Source organism: Heliangelus exortis, chromosome 9 (assembly GCF_036169615.1).
Source record: "Heliangelus exortis chromosome 9, bHelExo1.hap1, whole genome shotgun sequence".
NCBI classification, from domain to species: Eukaryota; Metazoa; Chordata; class Aves; order Apodiformes; family Trochilidae; genus Heliangelus; species Heliangelus exortis.
This window is the reverse complement of record NC_092430.1, coordinates 24,397,684-24,417,877: the sequence shown is the minus strand read 5'-3', so window position 1 is coordinate 24,417,877 and position 20,194 is coordinate 24,397,684. Positions and strand designations below refer to the sequence as shown.

The 20,194-nt window shown below is 40.3% G+C and overlaps 2 protein-coding genes across 7 annotated transcripts in view; one reads left to right on the top strand and one right to left on the bottom strand.

The window, feature by feature from the left end:
• SMC4 (structural maintenance of chromosomes 4) overlaps positions 1-17,905 on the top strand; it is a 31,273-nt gene extending 13,368 nt beyond the window's left edge. For all 4 annotated transcript variants that reach the window (XM_071752768.1, XM_071752767.1, XM_071752769.1 and 1 more), the window contains 19 exons: positions 3,643-3,807; positions 3,888-4,015; positions 4,504-4,644; positions 5,443-5,593; positions 6,339-6,503; positions 7,302-7,535; positions 8,099-8,284; positions 8,725-8,886; positions 9,425-9,650; positions 9,741-9,820; positions 10,335-10,487; positions 10,622-10,748; positions 11,649-11,838; positions 12,722-12,866; positions 13,624-13,797; positions 14,478-14,660; positions 15,370-15,602; positions 16,203-16,386; positions 17,399-17,905. In XM_071752768.1, the coding sequence (XP_071608869.1) occupies positions 3,643-3,807; positions 3,888-4,015; positions 4,504-4,644; positions 5,443-5,593; positions 6,339-6,503; positions 7,302-7,535; positions 8,099-8,284; positions 8,725-8,886; positions 9,425-9,650; positions 9,741-9,820; positions 10,335-10,487; positions 10,622-10,748; positions 11,649-11,838; positions 12,722-12,866; positions 13,624-13,797; positions 14,478-14,660; positions 15,370-15,602; positions 16,203-16,386; positions 17,399-17,587 (3,216 nt within the window). In that variant the 3' untranslated portion in view covers positions 17,588-17,905. The remainder of the gene's footprint in view (positions 1-3,642; positions 3,808-3,887; positions 4,016-4,503; positions 4,645-5,442; positions 5,594-6,338; positions 6,504-7,301; positions 7,536-8,098; positions 8,285-8,724; positions 8,887-9,424; positions 9,651-9,740; positions 9,821-10,334; positions 10,488-10,621; positions 10,749-11,648; positions 11,839-12,721; positions 12,867-13,623; positions 13,798-14,477; positions 14,661-15,369; positions 15,603-16,202; positions 16,387-17,398) is intronic.
• Positions 1-20,194, bottom strand: part of TRIM59 (tripartite motif containing 59) — a 47,705-nt gene that overhangs the window by 16,177 nt on the left and 11,334 nt on the right. For 2 of the 3 annotated variants that reach the window (XR_011727571.1, XR_011727570.1), the window contains exon 3: positions 19,723-19,924. The gene's annotated coding sequence lies outside the window, so the exon portion shown is untranslated. Of the gene's footprint in view, positions 1-9,816; positions 10,367-19,722; positions 19,925-20,194 lie in introns of those variants that run through there. The other variant, XR_011727572.1, reaches the window with a different exon arrangement.

Sequence of the window (20,194 nt, the reverse complement as noted above, 5' to 3'; positions counted from 1 at the left end):
ATACCTTTGCAGTCTGCTGGCAAGGTTTCTCATGAGTTGCCAGAGCTCCTCTGAGTTCATTCCATTGCTCAGAAATTTCTCCACAGATAACTTGGGTTCTCTTGTGTTCTGCTGCCAGGGATGTGGCAGCATCCACTGATAACTTCACTCTGAGGTGGGCACACAAAGCAGAAACTGAAATTAGGGTTGGAATTCCATTTAGAGTTCTTCCTCTGAATGTTGAACCATCCCCAAATGCTCAGTGGATCCCTGGGGCTTTTCCATAGGGTGATCCCTTCCCTTCAGGGATGTTTGATTCTTGGTTAGCTGTCTGCCAGTGCCACCAGTGTCTTTCTGGTGACATCCATTTTGACTGTCTTCTCATCTAAAGAGGATTTTTGTAGTGTTATTATTATTATTTTTAATTTGCACATTGTTCTCTCTCCTCTCAGGAATTTATGCTTGTGAGCTAGAGGAAGAAAACTCACTGAGGCAGTGAATTAAAAAGCTTTCCTGGTGGTCTCTTCTGAGACGTTTAAAGCCAGGTGTGACAGCTTTGCTGAGCATGCCCAAGCTTGTTTGCAACAAATGTCTGCCTGCTTAGTTTCACTTTCAGTAGTGCTGTCCGTGTTTTGAAAGATCTTTTATTAGATAAGTGAGCAAGGGTGCTTTCTGTGGGTTTTATTGCTGTTTTGTTTTAATTCAAATCATGGGATCAAACAATAAGCAGGACTGAAAAGCTAGGAAGCAGTGAGATTGACTCCTAGGTTTTACCAGAATGCAGAGTTCTAAACTGTGGGGTTTTTTTCCCCTATTAGTCCTTGTCATGACTAATTGCAAGAAGAGCTGGTACAACTTTTTCTGTCTCCTTTATCCATTAAAATAGCTGGAAGCCTTTTTGTTTCATAATGTGTTAACTGTAAGGGTGGGCTAAAGAGATCTCTTAATATATTAATTGATAAATAATCATAAACAATACTCTGATTACTCAATAATTTATGAATTCTATATTATATATTTTAATTATTATTATTTCTGTATTTATATACTCTTGTTACTCAATAATTTATATATTCTAAATGTTTCCATTTTTACCCTTGATAAGCAAAGAGCCCAAGAATGTCAATAGCTCCATCTGCATCTCTTCCCATGACATGAAGGATGTGTAATTCTGAACTTCTGGCCTGTGGTGCCTTGAGGATTGTTACTGGGCAGCCTGGTGTGTCCAGTTCCCCTGTTTTACCTCCTCAGGGCTCATTTCACCTTTGCCAATTTCCCCCTTGAGCTTTTCAAAATGTCATTGTAGGTCTGGCCTCAGCTGAAGTCACCAGAAATTCCTGCTCATATGAAATATTTACCACAGAGACAAACAACCCCCTGATTTCTTCATTTATGAGCTTCTAGAATTAGATACAATTGGATTACATTTGATTACTTATTTACTATTTCATTAAACATTGTAGTTATCCCACCTGACATAGGTGAGGTGTGGAGAACCCTCACAACAATACCATGTTTCTTGGATGGTTGGGACTTCAAGATGGATAATTATATTTATCCAGATCATTAAAAAGTGAGTGGCATTCCTTGTCTGCCCATAATTCCTGTCCTTGGATTAAATGTGGGGTAGAGCACCCAACTCCAGTGATATATATGCTATAAAATATACATTTAAAACAAATATATATACATATAAATTGTTAGACTTGCTGCTCAGCACCTGAATTCAGTGGCTTTTCTGTGATTGTTTTTTCTTGGGTGTGAAGAGAGGAAATGCCTTAATGCAAGAAGAAACAAAGAATGAGCAGTGTCACTGGCACTGGATTTTAGCAGGGAAATCCTGTTTAACCTGGGAAGGGGCATTGGACTGGCAGATGTGTCAGCAGAATACAGCTGCAGTTATTAGGACACTAATTCTTGGGCTTTTTGAGCTCTGCAAGAAATAAAAATAAAGGTTGGGGGTTATTTTGGGTTTTGTTTGGGCTGGATTGGTTGGTTTTTTTTCCTTTTCTAACCTGACACTTTTTAGGAACAGCAATTACCAGAAAATAAAAGCTTAGATGCATTTAACTTCTAGAATTTAAAATTAAAAAAAAACCCACCAACAAATAAAACAACAAACAATCCCTCCCCCCAAAAAAACCTGACCTCTGCCTGCTTTATTCTAAAAAAGGAATTCTGTGCAAGAAAGACTTAATAAATACCTGTTCTTACTTTACAAACCTTGCAGAACTTTGCTTTTTCCCTTCTCCTCAGCCCAGTGCTATTCAGTGATATGACTGAGGGGCAAAAAAAGGCCAGGAAGTTGTAGCTAAAGTTCAGGAATATTTTATCCTCAGCTGCTTTAGGTGCTTGCAGGTCTGACTTGCATTGCTCACCTAGGGATCTGCCCTTTGGCTTCTGTGTCTCCTCTCCATAAATCTCCACCTTTATGTTCTGGAAAAGTTCCTCCTCATCCCTCTCATAGAGCCTCAGCTCAAGGAGCAGCCAGCAATGACAACTGAATTTTTAACTTTATTTTCACTCTGGATATAGACTTGGGTTTTTTTTTTTTTACATGCATGGCTCAGATACTGGAATAGAAATTTTACTTTGTTTTGGTTTAAAATCTTGTCAGTTCTAAAATTAAATAAAAACCTTTAATCCAGTTTATTATTCCATGGGTTTAAAAACTGGTCACCAAGGCCAGCACTGGTACTCTGCACTACTTTATATTTACAACTAAGACCTCCCTTGTCATGTTCCTAACTACCCAGTTTTTTGAAGGGTGAGTAGTTTTTCCTCAGCATTCTCTTTATTTAATTTTTGCAGTTTGTGTCACATCTGTTCTTGATCCTGATCCCATTTTAGTGTGTGTGTAATCAACCTCATGTCTGCACCTGCTGATAGATGACCAGGTAGTTTACAAACTAAAATCTCTATTTTGAAGATGTCCTGAGCATAAAACATTGATATTGGGGGTTTTGTTGTATGATAAAGAGTAAGTAAAAATGAACAGTGCTTGTTCTTGACTTAGTTGAATCTCTCCTATTTCTTAATTTAAAAAGTAAATAATTGTTACTACTCAGCTTGATAATTTAAAGTTAATGCTGTACCTAAAGGAAAATTAAATGAAGGAAGCCTAATCCTTAAAGAGTGTTTTTCTTTTCCCAACAAGGAGTCTCAGTTGTATGAATTACAAGTCCAGTTCATCCATCAGACATGTTTTTTCTGGACCTGTTTTCTAAAGAGAACCTTCAGGGACTTCAATCCTGATTAAGCCACCTGAAGACTACTGGGTGCTATATTCTATATATCTGTTGAAGACTATTGGCCTAGAGGGCATGCTTTATTCTCTTCTTCTTTTTTTAGGATGGGGAAATAGATTTTGAATGTGTAGAGCAATGAAGGAATTTGTAGACCTGAATGTTGCCTTCAGAAGATGGTTTTTATTCCCATCACTACCATGCACTCCTTGGAGGAAATTGTTATTTATTTTGAGCATTATTTTCTCAAATCTATTGCTACTCTGATGTCAGTTTGATTACTGAATTACTTTGTTCTTACCATGCTAGAATATGGTCACATCCCTGCATTCCAGAGATGCATTTTTCTCAGAATTAAGGAAGGGGGAAAAAAAAAAAAAAATGAAGAAAAGAAAACATCCAACTTTTCTTTTCCAAGGGGGAAGTTGAGCAGATTGCAATGATGAAGCCAAAAGGCCAGACTGAACATGATGAAGGCATGCTGGAATATTTGGAAGATTTAATAGGATCTGCAAGGCTCAAAGATCCTATCAAAACCCTGTGTCGCAGAGTAGAGGTTTTAAATGAGCAGAGAGGAGAGAAGGTGAGTCTCACAAGCTCTGAGTGACTTCTAAATTAAAATAAAAAAAGATAAAAAGTCAGCTCTGACTCTCTCTGATCCAGTTAAACAGAGTTAAATTGGTGGAAAAAGAAAAGGATGCCTTGGAAGCAGACAAGAATAAAGCCATTGAATTTCTTTGTCTGGAAAACAAAATGTTTAAAGAAAAGAATCGGATCTGTCAATATTATGTGTAAGTACTTCCCTCAAGTTTTGCCTTTAATGTGGTGTTAATCTCTGCTTCTGTGTCTCTTAACTACAAATATTTTGCATTTCTTAGCAGCCTGTCAGTCCTTCACAATTAGTTGAACAGCATGTGGAAAATAAGAGACCATTTTTATAAAAGTCTTTTAAAAAAATAAAACAACCTCAAAACACCACCAATAAAAAAATGAAACCAAAAACCTGCTTGTCAGCTTTTTACAAAGGAAAGTAGTCTGGCAAAATCATCTCTTGCAGCTTTATACTTAATTTGAGAATCTAGATTGCTTAAAGAATATTTTTCATCTGAAGTGTTTAAAGTTATTTTTTCCTTACTGGTTTTGCATGCTTGGCAAGGTCACTCAAAACTGGACATTAGGACTTAGTTACAGTTAAGACTTGAAATATATATTCCCTGAGAATCTTAGTTTTATGGAATAAAGTGGAGTTCCTTGTTTTGTTGGTTTTTTTTTTTCCTAGCTATGACCTGAAGAAACGAATAAATAATATGGAAATGCAGAAAGAAAAAGTTAACAAAGAAACAAAAGACATTAATGAGAAGAGTAGTAAGCTTGCAGATCAGATGAAAACCAAGAATAAAGCTTTGAAAGGACTTGAAAAGTAAGTACTCCAGGTACAGGTTCTTAGCCTGAGTGTCCTGAGTTTTGTACATTCTGCATGGGGGGTGGTAGAGGGAGCAGGATTTGCAGAAAAAGGGGGAGGAATCACTTGCTTGGGGAGATGATCAAACACAGGCAGCACAGCTGGGTTTTTCAGTAGTTCTTCCACCTAAAACTTGTGGTAAATATCTCAGCATTCCCTGCCTGGTGTGGATTAAAAATTCATTTTTTTTTTTAATACTCCTTGGTTTGATTTGGTTCTGCAGGTTTCTTCTGTGGAAGAAATCTTGATAATATTCACAGTTACAATAAGGTCTGATTTCTGTTAAAGTAAATACATTTTAATATCAATTTAAAGAAAGAACTGGGAGATTGTTTTAGGTTTTTAGATCCACATGGTGGATCTAGGTACCTGGATGTCAGGTACCCTTCTGTGGTTTCCTTAGGAACCTTTGATGGATAAATTGGTTTCCTAAAATGGATTTGTCTGGGTGCTAATCTCAGCTGCAATATTACCCTTCTCATCCTCTGAAATCTTGGTGTTTGTCAGAGGTGTGAATAACAAACTCCTCTCAAAAGAAAAAAAAATACTGGATATATGTTTAATATTGCTTTGTTAGTTTATTTTTTTTCTGATGAAACATTGAAGTTCTGTGAATGCAGTAGGTGTTGCATGTTGTTTTTCAGAAGAACTGAGTAGCACAGGTTTAAATTCTATGTTCTTAGTTATTAAGCTAAGTTCTACTGGCATGGTTTTATAGGGGATGGAGTAGATTACTTTTTCTTTATTTCCCTTTAGGAAACTCAATAAAATTACAGCATTCATAGAGGAAAACAAAGAAAAATTTACTCAGTTGGATTTGCAGGATGTGAAAGTAAGGGAAAAGCTAAAACATGCCAAAAGTAAGGCTAAAAAACTGGAGAAGCAACTTCAAAAGGACAAAGAAAAGGTAGTGTGAACTGCACTTGGGTTTTTTTTTACACAAATGGAAACACCTTTGTGCAGCTGGGATAAAACAGCACAGGACACCAGTTGTATTTTGTGCAACAAAATTTTGTGTAATTTGTTTCTTTGATCAGATATTTAATGTTGTTTAAATCAGCTGGGAATTTCCACTGCAAATCACTTGCTGAAGTGATGCAGGGGAGGCTGTGGCCAGTGGGACCAGGCTGCCTGCTGTCCAAAGGCAAACTCAGAAACTTTGCTCCTACTTCTAAGCTCTGGTTGGAGATCTCAAGGCTTTCCCAGCATCTTTTTATAATGTTTGTTGAGATAACAGGAATGCTGCCTGTTTTCACAGTTACTACCTTTTCAAAACTTTTATTTCCCCCCCTTTTCCCAGTTAATGGAGTGGATATATTTTACCAGGTTGGTTGTGGCCAGCTGCTACAGATTGTAAATCACTCTTTGGATCTAGAGTGGCCTTCTGAAAGCAGTTATTTAAGAATTAAGCCTTGCTGTGGTTCAGATTCTTGTGTTTAAAGCTGTTTTACTGCCATGGCTTTTCTCTGCACGGGCTCTAGAGCTGAGCAAGGAAACTCCTGGCTTCCTACTGGAGTCTCTCCTGCAAAAAACCACATGAGGGCTTAGGCTTCCTGTGACTTCCATGTGGCACTTGAAAGGCAGGGCTTAAAGATAAGGGAAAATTGTTACTTCCAGTGGGAGAGGAGGTTTAAAGGCTTTTCCTTTTGCAGGTAGAAGAATTTAAAAATGTCCCTTCCAATAGTGAAAAAGCAATCAGTGAAGCAAGAGCTAAGAAAGAGCTTCTTGAAGAGGCAAAGGAGAAAGAAGAACTAAAACTCAAGCAGGTTATGGACAGCCTTAAGGAAGAGACACGAGGACTTCAGAAAGAAAAAGAGGTTTGGAGTATTTTGATTTAGCACCCTGTCTATAGCTTTTACACTTCAGAGTGAAGGGATCACAAGGTAGTTGTAAAATACAATTTTATATGATAAATACACTGATTCATGTGCTAGTTCAGTGGAGCCTAACTGGGAAATAATTTGAATTTATAATCAGAGCTAAATCATTAAGTTGCCTGCTTGTTACAATGATCAGGTGTCATGTATGTATAGTGAATCATGTATGTATATGAAATAATCCTACATTTGCATTATTTTAACACCCTCTGGTTTTCTCTCTTGGATTTCTGACCCTTTCACATAGCTGTCACCTGTCTGAATGAATAGGTAACTACAATAACACCTGGGTATTGTTGGTTATATTTAGATGTTCAGTCACTAAACACCTGGAGGCTGGAAATTTGTCCTGTAAATTGGGGGGATTATTTTCTGCACTCTGAAAACACAGTTTCTCCACTTGATCTGTAATTTAGCACGATGAGGAAGGGCTCCTCCCAACCTGAAGTAGAGAAAATGATACAAAACTTGTATGCAAATGTTCCATGGTAATTCCCTTCTGTTCTTTTTACTTATGCAGAGTGTCTTGTTTCATTTCCATATAGAATATTTTAATCAATTAAGAAACACTTGTTCTTCCAGATAACAAGAGTTTTCTGCTGGCAGCAGAGCTAGTTAAAAAAAAAAAAACCAAAAAAACCCCTAGTTTCCTCTCTTTCTTTCACAGAGTGTGATCGATGGAGTGAATCCCATGGGGCTTTGCAGCTCTGTAGCTGTAACATTGTCCCTTTTTTGCAGAGCAAAGAGAGGGAGCTGCTGGAGTTCAGTAAAGGGGTGAACGAGGCTCGTTCCAAGATGGATGTAGCTCAGTCAGAGCTCGAGCTCTACCTCAGCCACCACAACGCTGCTGTGGCTCAGCTAAATCGTGCCAAGGAGGCTCTGACCACCACCTCAGAAACCCTTAAGGAAAGAAAAGCTGCTATCAAAGATATAGCTGTAAAATTACCCCAAGCTGAACAGGAATTGAAGGAGGTGAGACTTCCACCTGTAATTTCTTTGAGCTGCAACACCGTGTTGCAGCAAACCAAAGCTCCTCTCTTCTTTTTAGCAATAATCATGGTGAAAACAAATGAAAAAGTGGCTCCAATAAAATATCATTAAAAACTCTAATACTCAGGATTTGGTTTCAAACCTATTTTGCACGATGCAAATGTGAACATTAAGCACTGAAATGAAATTCTAACTTATCCTTGCAAGGGAATCAGTGCAAATATAACGAGCCACATCAAAATAAATAAATGGCTGTTTCTGAGTCTTTTTTCAATTTCACTTCTTGCTCCTTTCTCATTCCCTAAAAAAAAAAAATCCCAGTACCTTGTCCAAAGCCTGATTCAGGAATTCATCAGCTGTTGTATTTGTATCCAAGTTCACTAAATACCAGCCAAAGTGTATCCAAATACAAGCCCTTCTTCCCATAAATGATTGCTACTTCTTTTCAGTGGCTGGTTGTGTTGCCTGCATGATGAGGAATCTAAGACTCCCCAAATGCAGCACCTTTCCTGAGGCTAAGAGAATCTCTTTTGTTTACCCACTAGAAAGAGAAGAAGCTGGAGGAGCTGGAAAGGCAAGAATCAGGAGTGAAAAATCTCGTTCGAAATCTACGGCAAAAAGTAGAAGAAGCCAAAAGTTCTTTAGCACAAAGTCGCAGTCAAGGAAAAGTGCTGGAGGCTCTGCTTCAGCAAAAGAAAGATGGAAATATTCCTGGGATATATGGAAGACTGGTAAATTTTTGAAGCCTGTTTGTTAGGCTTTTAGTCTTAAAATGTATAGGAACAGAGCAATGGGTTTGTCACAGAGTGAAAGGGAGAATTCCTCACTTCTCCAGGGCTCTGGATTCGGACAGCAGAGTTGCAAATGCTGTGGGCTTGCAATAAATTAGAAAAAGATGATTTTTGAGGTTCTTCTAGGAAAGGCAATGGCTGTGAGAGAGGTTTATATTTTACATTTTTGCTAGGCTGGTCTTTAATCCAGATCAGTCAGCTGCAGCTTCTGTGGGAATGTGCTCTACCAGAAGCACCACGTTTGAAGTAAAATAATTATGACTGAATTTGTTTTCCTCTCATTTCATTTGATGCAATTTGATTTCATTTTATCACTGATTTCTTAGTACCAAGAGACAAGAAAGAGTTCATCAGTGTACTTCTGCCCCTCCAATTCTTAGGGAGACTTGGGAGCCATCAGTGAAAAGTATGATGTGGCCATTTCCTCCTGTTGTGGTGCCTTGGACAACATTGTTGTTGACACCATTGACACTGCCCAGCAATGTGTGAATTTCCTAAAAGCCACAGGAATTGGAGTTGCCACATTTATAGCCCTGGACAAAGTAAGTAAAAGTCCTAAGAACAACTTGTTATGTGCACAGGACTAGTGGTGTCTGTGTGCAGTGTCCTAATATGCACGTGTATAAATATTTTCTAGGTGAATATATTATGCTGTGTACGTGTTAATGCAGGAAAAGATAAAATATAAAATGTTTTAATAGGCTGTTGGTACCTTAGGGTATTCTGCTATTAAATTATAATGTTTACTTACAGACAACTAAAAGGCTTTTTAGGTACTTGTATGTATATAACAGATTTTTGTGTCTTTTGTGTGTATATTTAGATTTTTTTAACAAATTAGGAAACTAATAATAAACCAAGTAATCTACTAACTGTAAACTATAAAAGACTTATCAGTGAGGTTTTAATTATACTGGAATTAAGCAGAGATCCCCAAGGAAAAAAGCTCTGCTGTTGAATGCATTTACTATAAAGCCTTAATATCCCTTTAGAATAACGAAACAACCTCAGCAATTCTCCTGCATTATAAGAATCATTATTAAGGAACCTCTCCTTCCTTCCTTTACTTTTTGGATGTAGATGACTCCATGGGAAAAAAAAATCCAGAAGATCCCAACTCCTGCAAACACCCCGAGGCTGTTTGACCTGGTGCAGGTGGAGGACCCCAGCGTTCGCCTGGCGTTTTACTTCGCTTTACAGGACACCCTCGTGGCCAACAACTTGGAAGAAGCCACCAGGATAGCATTCCAAGCAGATAAAAGGTGGAGGGTGGTCACCCTGGAAGGACAAATCATTGAGCAGTCAGGTATTTAGGTGCCAATTTAGCCTTCTGTTGGAACTGCTGCACAGGTGATGTCTGAGCACAATGTCTGGCTTTTCATCTCTTTTATTTTAGGAACGATGACTGGTGGTGGGGGGAAAGTAATGAAGGGCAGAATGGGCTCCTCAGTCAGGATGGATGTTTCAGAAGAAGAGGTGAGTGCATAATCTTAATTAAAAGTGGAATTTTGTCAGAGTTCCTTTGGTTTTGGCAGCTCACACACGTGTGTGTGATGTCCTTTTCAATCAGCATGAGGAGTTACAATCTGGGAATATCAACAATGATTTATAAAGTACCACAAAACCCAGCAACCAACAGTTAACTACAATAAAAATTTCTCCTAGCTCCTGCATGCCTGTTTTTTGGTTCCTGCCTTCACCACTCTGACTCAAGTCTTTGGAGCTTAATCTTTTATTTTCTTAAAACAATTCTCCATTATGAAGTATTTTGACAGTGATTCTTCAGCTCAGTTCTCCTCGTGCTTGCTCCTCACTCTTAGAATTGATCTCCTCAGCAGTCAGCATCCACATTCTGCCCTGCTACAACTGATTTTCAGGTTTTTACTCCACTTTCTCCTCGTGTCACAAGAAATCCCAGCCAATGTTTAATGCATGAAGATCCTGCCTTGTTTTGTAGGTGGCACTGAGCAAATCCCCATGTTTTTTGTAGGTCAGTAAAATGGAATCTCAGCTGCAGGAGGACTGCAGAAGAGCAGCACAGTATGAAGAGGAGAAATCACAGCTTGAAGATGCTATAAGGAAACTGCACCAAGATACCAGGGAAATGAGAAATACTTCAGAGAAGTACACAGCGAGTATCCAGGTGAGCCTGAGGCAATCCCTGGCTTCCCATGAGTGTGCAGGGGGAAAATTTCCAGCCTTAGCTTAACAGGGTCCTTGTTGCCCTCAGGAATCTTTTTAATGGATAGGATCCTAACCCAGTTGTGTTTTCTGTAGAGTTTATCTGAACAAGAAGTGAATTTAAAAAGTCAAGTTAAGGAACTTGAAGCAAATGTGATTGCTGCTGCTCCGGACAAAGTCAAACAGAAGGAATTGGAAAACGTCCTAAATAGTTACAAAAAAGGTAATTGCTCAGCTTTATGTTTCAGTCAAGCTAAAGTAAACATTGGGTTTAGTATTTTTTTTGTTATTTGGTTAGATTTTTATGGCTGTATTACAAACAGATACACAGGAAACTTAACTGAAGTAAGACTTGTTAATGTGGAGATGAAAGATCCTGAAGTCAGGTGAAGGCTTTTGCAGGCTCTAACTTTCCCTTTTTGCCAGGGTAAGAAAAAATCCTCAACGTTTTTCACAGCAGAAAGCAGGATGTACACAGCAGAGCTTTCTGTGACTTTAATCACTGTAGCTCTTGGGTGTCCTGAGGGGCACCTGCCCCTGTGCTCAGCCCTGGGGAGGCCACAGCTTGAGTCCTGGGTCCAGTTCTGGGCCCCTCAGCTCAGGAAGGAGATTGAGGTGCTGGAGCAGGTCCAAAGGAGGCAACTGGGCTGGGGAAGGGACTGGAGCACAGATCCTCTGAGGAGAGGCTGAGGGAGCTGGGGGTGTTGAGGCTGGAGAAGAGGAGGCTCAGGGGAGACCTCATCACTCTCTCCAACTCCCTGAAAGGAGGTTGGAGCCAGGGGGGGGTTGGGCTCTTTTCCCAGGCAACTCTCAGCAAGACAAGAGGGCACAAGAGGGCTCAAGTTGTGCCAGGGGAGGTTTAGGTTGGCCATGAGAAAGAATTTCTTTCTGGAGAGGGTGCTCAGGCATTGGAATGGGCTGCCCAGGGAAGGGGTGGATTCTCCATCCCTGGAGCTATTTCAAAAGAGCCTGGATGTGGCACTCAGTGCCATGGGCTGGGAACCACGGGGGGAGTGGAGCAAGGGTTGGACTTGATGAGCTCTGAGCTCCCTTCCAACCCAGCCCATTCTAGGATTCTAGGATTCTATGATAATGACCTGAACTTGGTTTTGTTTTCTGACAGATTACAATGGCATTGCAGAGAAAGCTGGTAAGATAGAAAAGGAAGTGAAACGGTTACATGACCTCATATTTGAGATCAATAACCATAAACTTAAAGCACAGCAAGACAAACTTGATAAGATCAACAGAGAAATAGATGAATGTGCTTCAGCCATAACAAAAGCCCAGGTGGCAGCCAAGACTGCAGACAGGTATGGGGGGCATCAGCATGCTCAGGGCTGAAGCTTTGGGCTGTGATTGCATTTTTCTGCAATTTGATTCAATCTCTACCTTCCCAGGGGGGTGGGATTGGTTTTCACCTCTTCATTGCTGGAGAAAAACTGGAGGGAGAAGGTCCTAATTTTTTTCTCTGAACTGATGGAGTGCAAAGTGAGACTGGTTCCCAATTAACCACAACCTTCCTTCATTAGCATGTTTCACAGGAAAAGGTCAGAGCACTGACAGCTCAGTGAAAGGTGACCAGGCAGAGTCACCTCAGCTCTGTCTGTTGGCCCTGCTGCCACCAGTCCCCATATTTAGAAATCCCTTAAAATCCCTTAAATCTTAAAATCTGCATTTTCAGTTACATGTCTCATGTTGCTTGTGTCGAGGGGATAAAGGGAAATAAAATTCCAAAGTTTCTAACAGGCAGTTTAAAAGTCATCTTTAATCAGTGTTTTCCCCCTGATGTTTTGCCTATCACCAAAATGCAGGATTTCAGGAGAAAGATTCAAATTAGCACTTAATTACCATGCAGGGGAGCAGCTCAAATCTGAAGGGACTCATTTGATTATGAGCCATGTCAGGGAATAAAATGTGATATATATATTTTTTATGTTATCTTAGCAATGCATAATGAATCCTTGGAACAAATGTCAGAACTGAAAGGAGAAATTAAATCATTTAGTGAGGGCTGTCTGTGATATATGTTGAAGGAAGACAACTTTGTGTTAATTGGGAAAGCCCTTGCATTAATCAGCACTTCCTAGCTGGTTGCCAATAGCTATTGAGCAATCTTCAGGGTTGTGTTTTTAGATAATTTCATGTCAGATTTGCACTCCTGTGAGGTGTACAAACATCTCTGTGTCCACTCAGAAACCTGAAAAAATCTGAAGAATCGGTTCTTCGCACGGAGAAGGAAATTAAAGAGAATGAGAAGGCAATTAAAGACCTAACACAAGAACTGACAACACTGGAAGACAAAGCCACTGAGGTTATAAACAGCTGCAAGCAAGCTGAAGTAAGCCTCATGTTAATGGAGTTCCTACATAGCAGCCTGTGAAGGAAATTCTAGATAATAGTTTGTCCTTTGGAGATTGGGTGACCTTTAAATACAGGTGCTGGGGGAAAAAATTAGGCTAAAATTGTTCCTCAGGTTAAACCAGGCTGAGGGGTTACACCCTAATTATATCCTAGGTACAGCTGTCTATTCTGCAAATTTTGTTGTGATATTATATGATGGCAAAAGGAACAGTGTCATTTTTTTTTTAATTTTTTTTTAATACTTACCTGGAAACATCTGTTGATCCAATTTTTTGAAGTTAAGCAAAAAACTTCGAGTTTCCCCAAATAAATGATTGGTTTTAAAATCCTTGTTTAAAAATAGATTTTAGCCAGTTATGTGGGACTTTAGTTTCTCCTCCTAGATTTATGTACGAGAGAGTGAAAACAACCAGGACAGCTGAAATTCTTCCAAATAAAGCTGTTTCTTCAAAACTATCTATCTCTAAAACTGCCTTTTAGCTAAAAGCATCCGAGTGTGGGACTCATTTAATCCAGATCTGGAATGAAAATATAAACTGCAGCATATTTTCAGTCATTCCAGACTTCAGGGACCAGGTTAAGCTCAATAAAATAATATAAATTTATTTGTTCACATTGTGGAGAGTAAGGTCTGCAAATAATAGAGTGAAAACAAATCTATACCTCAAGAAACTGGCAGCATTTTTGTAGGCAACTGATTAATGCACTTTTTTGGTCATTTTTTTTTTTTTTAGGAAACGTTGCCAGAAGTTCAGGAGGAGCATCGTGGTTTACTCCAGGAGATTCAAACTATTCAGGATGATGAGCATGCACTTCAAAAGGAAGCTCTTAATATTAAGCTGAAAATTGAACAAATTGATAATCACATCTCTGCACACCAATCAAAGATTAAATACTGGCAGAAAGAGGTAGGGAAGGAGTTTTGTTCCTAAAAGTTGAACTGTGAGATCTCAGAATATGGTAACGTGGTTAGAAAACAGGGAAGTCTGGGAGAAAATTCATATTTGGTGTTTGTGCTGTAAAAAAAAATGACTAAAAGAATGGCCTTTCAGGTGTAGCTTACCTACACCTTTTATATTTGGTACCATCCATAGCAGGTGAGGAGAGCTTTCTGCTGTGAAGCTGCCTTTGTTTACAGTCAGCTGGTCTAGACAGGTACACAACAATTCCAGGATTTTTTTCTCCTCATTATATTCCCTTCAGTAATATTGGATGAGCCAATGGATTCAATTCTAATTTTACTTTCTGGGTACACACAAGGTTATGGATGAGTTATGAATGAAACTCTTTAGCTTCTACCTTTTCAAGGAAGATCTCCTGGAAAGCACTTCCCCTAGAACTTGTAGTCCATTTGGTACCTCAAACTGCCTTTCTATGTATGTAATTTTCAGGAGCAGAATAGCAGGTTAAAAGGTAAAAGGATATTTGTTTGTCTTTTTCACATCTTATTTTTAAAGGGAGTTATGTGCAGAATCCTTGAGATGAAAGCTTCAGTGTGTACCAATACAGAAAATATTCTTTAGAAACATCTCCACGTGGTAACTAAGGTGACCTTTAAGGATTTCTAGAGAGTGGTTTTGCATTCCAGGTATCAAAAATCACCCTGCACCCCATAGATGATAAACCAGCTGAAGAATTTGTAGTGCTGAGTGAAGAAGAGCTTGAAGCCATCCAGGATCCCAATGTTATCACTAATCAGATTGCTCTCCTGGAAGCTCAGTGTCACGAGATGAAACCCAACCTGGGATCCATTGCAGAATACAAGAAGAAGGTCAGTGGCAGCACTCCTGGGGGTGCCAGGGGTTGGTTTGTTTGCTGCTGCACTGCCTGTGGGGGCAGGGATAGGGAACACCCCTTCCCCTCAGCCCCTGGGCACATCTGGCTTCAGGGCTTGGATCTGTAGGGTCCATGTTGTGCCTCTGAAGGAGGGAGGTCACCTTCTTGTTGTCCTTCAGTGCCCCTGAAATGGTCCTGTTCTTTACTTCCCTCCTCTTGGAAACTCAAACTCCTGAGCTTTCTCCCCTCCAGGCCAGGCTGTTGCCTCCTGACTATTAATTAGCTTGGAAACCTAATTAATACCTAGGAGCTTACCTACAGCTTTTATATTTGGTACCATCCATAGCAGGTGAGGAGAGCTTTCTGCTGTGAAGCTGCCTTTGTTTACAGTCAGCTGGTCTAGACAGGTACACAGCAATTCCAGGATTTTTTTCTCCTCATTATATTCCCTTCAGTAATATTGGATGAGCCGATGGATTCAATTCTAATTTTTTTTTTAATACAAGTTTTCTAGTATAGAGAGATCAGCAACACAGAGCATAAAGATGAGAAAAAAGATGGTTTTCTTTTATTCTTCTCTTCCAAGGCTGTTAGCCAGCTTGGGAAAAAACAATTTTTCAAATAGCAGGGGAAATGGTTTAAAACCTAAATTAAGGAGGCAGCTCATTTAACAGCACTGGGTTTTGGTTTTTTTTTTTCAACAGGAAGAGCTATACTTGAAACGTGTGGCTGAACTGGATGAAATTACCACTGAGAGAGACAACTTCAGAAGAGCTTTTGAAGATCTTAGGAAACAAAGGCTAAATGAATTTATGGCAGGATTCAATGTAATAACAAATAAACTGAAGGAAAACTACCAGATGCTGACTTTGGGAGGGGATGCTGAATTAGAACTCGTGGACAGTCTGGATCCCTTCTCTGAAGGAATCATGTTTAGGTTTGTCAAAATACTTTGTGTTATTGCTTAATTGTTGTGTTCCTTTTCCCAGCCTGCTTTTTAAGGACATTTTAATGGATCAGGAGCTAACCAAGACACTCCTTCCTCTTGGCAAGTGTTGGCAAGGTTCTGACAGAAGCCACAAGTTTTTAGCATTGGGTAACGAAGAGATTCATTTCTTCTGGAGAAACGGAGTCACTAACAGCAGCAAGAAAGCTTTGACTTTGAAGTTAATTTCTGAGGGTTTTTTCCTTCCAAATGATTTCATTCTGCCCAGGGAGTCCAGTCAATCACACTGGTAACTGGAGATTGTTCTGTCAGAAATGCTCTTAAGAGTGTATCAATTACTGAAGAGCAGGATAGAGTGTGAAGAGCTGAGTGTTACAGTATCTGGAGTTCAGGCAGAGCTCAGCTACTCCTCAGGCAACAGAAATAATCCCCTTCCCCTCTGCAGATCTAAGAGTATCAAGCAGCTCATCTGTGGCCTCAGCCAAGCTGCTTTGTGTCTTCCAAGAATTCCCTCCTGTCTTGTGACTTTCACCAGGACATACTCCCTCTAATCCTCCACAGAAATAAGATCCCAACTCTCATTTCTTTCAGTGTTCGGCCCCCAAAGAAAAGCTGGAAGAAGATCTTTAACTTGTCAGGAGGAGAGAAGACACTTAGTTCCCTGGCATTAGTGTTTGCTCTTCATCACTACAAACCAACACCACTTTATTTTATGGATGAGATTGATGCAGCACTTGACTTCAAAAATGTGTCTATTGTAGCCCACTACATATATGTAAGTATTGAATGGTAACTGCTATAGTATAATTTTTTTAACATATTTTTCTTCTAATCCAGAAAAGACTAAGTAGTAATGCAATTATGGCCAGATTGAAAAATCTGGAATGAGAGTATTTTCAAATAACTGAGTGGAAAGTATGTACTAAGCAGATTTCCAGAAAGGTGCTTAGAATGCTGCATTCTGCATTTTTTTTCTAAGCTGCTAAGTTTGATGCTTTCCTGAAATGAGGCAACTAATAGAGAATTTACAAGGTTTTTTCTCCAAATCTTAGTCATACAGTTTCAAAAGCTAAAAGGGGTTGCCAAAGGTGCCACCTTTCCATGGATCTGCTCCTGTTGCTTCCTCTTTATGGATACTTTCCCCAGAATAATCAGATGCATTCAGCTGAGATACAGTAACTTAATTAACTCTTGTTTTCCTGTGTCCAAGCTCACTGTTTTATTCTCTGGTGGGGCCATGGTTCCTTCCATCTCACTACCATGAGCTGTTTCCCACAGGCTGCTCTGATCTCTTTATTATTTTTTTCTTTCATGCCTTTAAATATTCTGTCATCACCATATTGAAGTTAGGCAAACATTTACATTGCTACAGTTCAAGTTTTCAGAATTATTTGAAGTATACCCACCAGTTTTGGGAACAAAGATTATGATTAACTACTTAAAATTAGTACTTTTAACACTTTGAAGACAGTTTTAAGCTTTGCTTCAGTGATGCCTCTGTTTTCACCACGTGTGGGTCCACAGCACCCCAGAGGGGATTTGCTAGAGCAAAGAGTTTGATTTCAACTGCAGTGTAGACCCAACACACTTAAAATTCAATATATTGAGCTCTTAAATGCAACTTCTAGCACTTGTAGCACTCTTCTTTTGCACTGGGGCTCTGCCACTGGTGAAGTGACACCAGCCCTGCTGTGCTCCTCACCATGCCAGGTGTTTTGGTTTTAAAGCTTATACAAGGACCAAGTGTTGTTGGAATTCTGAGCTAATTTGTGTCACTTCTGTTTCAGGAGCAAACCAAAAATGCACAATTCATCATCATCTCCTTACGAAACAACATGTTTGAGATTGCAGACAGATTAATTGGGATTTTTAAGACTCACAATGTCACCAAAAGTGTGGCAACAAACCCCAAAATTATTGCAGCTAAAGGACTGGCTGAACTTGGCACTCTAGGGTGTGGTGAAACTCAAGAATAGGATGGAATAAACCTCCATTCTCACTGCTGCTGTTTACTGTTATTCTGTATTTCTTCTGTATTTGAGATTTTTTTATTATTATTATTATTTGAGCTTGTTAATAAAGTAAATCAATTGTTTTGTTGTGGTTTTAATTCTGTCTATAGATCTTAATTATCTGTACTGCATTTAAAAAAAAAACCTATTTCTCAAACTGTGTCACTGCATTTGAACATTCCCTGGGTAAGCTCAGTATCAGTGCTGAGGTTCTGCCTTTAGTTTTAAAAGCCTGGTTTTTTACTGTATATAATAAAGTCAGCAAATTGCATTTAAATGCCATCAGTGTCCTGTAACACTTCATTATATGAGTTCCAGCAAGTCAAGTCAGGATACAAAATAATTGACACGTATGTCAGAAGGCTGTGTAACTCAGCACAGTCTGGGAATGAGATGTTTGTGGCCATTTTGTAATGAATTGGTTCCGTTTTGGAAGCTCCTCTTCAGTTCCTTCCCTCTCAGCTCCTGCAGGGACAGCTCCTCCCTCTCTCAGGCCCTGGCCACGTTGTACACTCAGGCTTTATTAACACACTAAATACCATCTGCTCCCTTCTACCATCAACTTAAGACCAAAAATTTTGGGGTTTACCCCAAAAATCAGGCTGAGTCGATGCTGTGTTTGTTGCCTTAGTCCTAAGGTGGGCAGTGACACATCCAGCTAAATCCTGAGCCAGGGATCCAAAACCAGGGAGAGCCTCACCAGGGAGCTTGCCTGGAAAGCTGAAGGGAGGGGGGACTGGAGAGATGCTTTCACTTTAACATTAAACATTTTAGAATTATTTAAAATACACGTGGAAAATCTACATACAGGGATTGAAGTGATTCTGCCTAAATTCTGACCAGAAAGATCTCAGTGTTACGTGGGGGCAGTTTGAGAACACCAGAATGCAAAGCACTGCTCAGCCCCACACAGTTTGGTGCTCCCATCTCAAGCTGAAGCTACAAAACTGTTCTGGGCACTGTTCTCAGGAGCTATCTGGATATCATAGAATCCCAGAATGGGCTGGGTTGGAAGGGACCTCAGAGCTCATCAAGTCCAACCCTTGCTCCACTCCCCCCGTGGTTCCCAGCCCATGGCACTGAGTGCCACATCCAGGCTCTTTTGAAATAGCTCCAGGGATGGAGAATCCACCCCTTCCCTGGGCAGCCCATTCCAATGCCTGATCACCCTCTCCAGAAAGAAATTCTTTCTCATGGCCAACCTAAACCTCCCCTGGCACAACTTGAGCCCTCTTGTGCCCTCTTGTCTTGCTGAGAGTTGCCTGGGAAAAGAGCCCAACCCCCCCCTGGCTCCAACCTCCTTTCAGGGAGTTGGAGAGAGTGATGAGGTCTCCCCTGAGCCTCCTCTTCTCCAGCCTCAACACCCCCAGCTCCCTCAGCCTCTCCTCAGAGGATCTGTGCTCCAGTCCCTTCCCCAGCCCAGTTGCCTCCTTTGGACCTGCTCCAGCACCTCAATCTCCTTCCTGAGCTGAGGGGCCCAGAACTGGACACATAGCCATATCTGGCTATAAAACATGCTGGGATAACCTGGAAACTCCAAACTCCTCCCATTGAATCTCTGGTTTTCAGCCACCCTTCCCCTCTAAAAACATATGTGCAGTGAGAATTACACAGGTTTCAAAAAAATGGCTCAGGAGAAAAACCCTTTATAGGTTTTGCAGGGTAAAACCCACTCACTCACACCTCAAATGAAATGCAGTAAGAAGATTTCATTTTCTTGAAATTCCACCTCTGTCACACAACACTCAGCACACTTGGATCCAGCACAGAGCAGAGCTGGAGCTGCATCTCAGCTGTGTGGCCCCAGGGAGTGTTGGGCTAAGAGGAAAATGAGGACCACTGCCCAGCAAACCCCTACAGAGCCCTCCAGCAGTCACCCTGCCAGCTCAAACACCCCTATGCACCAACTTAGAATCACAGACCTTAAAATCACAGAACTTTCAGAGTTGGAAGGGACCTTTAAAATCATCACGTTCCAGCCCCCAAGCCATGGGAGAGAGGGGCAACCTCCTACTAGATCAGAACCTTAAGGTGCTCTCAGAAAACAAAAAATTAAAAAGATAAAAGAGGCCAATGGCCTGAAATCCACATCCACCCACCTCAGGACCTTAGAGAGTCTTCCTGAAGTTCAGTGATGCAAAAAAATGGTGTGCTTGGAGGCAAATGAAGCAGCTTGAGTGGGCACTGCTGACCAGCCCTGGTCCTGCTCCAGTGAGCCTCACTTCTCCATCCTGTCAGCAGGCCTGAGGATCACAGGAGAGGTTCTGTGCAGTCAGGAAATCAAGGTGTCAGCCAATCCTACTGTAAGAATAGATTTTATTTGTATTCAAAGGTATTAAAATATACAGTGCCTTACAAGTACAAGTACTAAAGGCTGCAATTGGTGATAAATAAAGGCAGTTTATAAACTGTAGTCTTGAAAAATAAAGTTGCATTATAAACTGGTAAGGTTTTTAGAAATCAGGAAAATAAAAAGATAAGTCAAAAAAACCAGGCTCTTGTGGTGGTGGACAAACACTTGGCACCAGGTTGTGAGAGACTTGTGTGCCAAGAGACAGTCTTCTTAGCAGG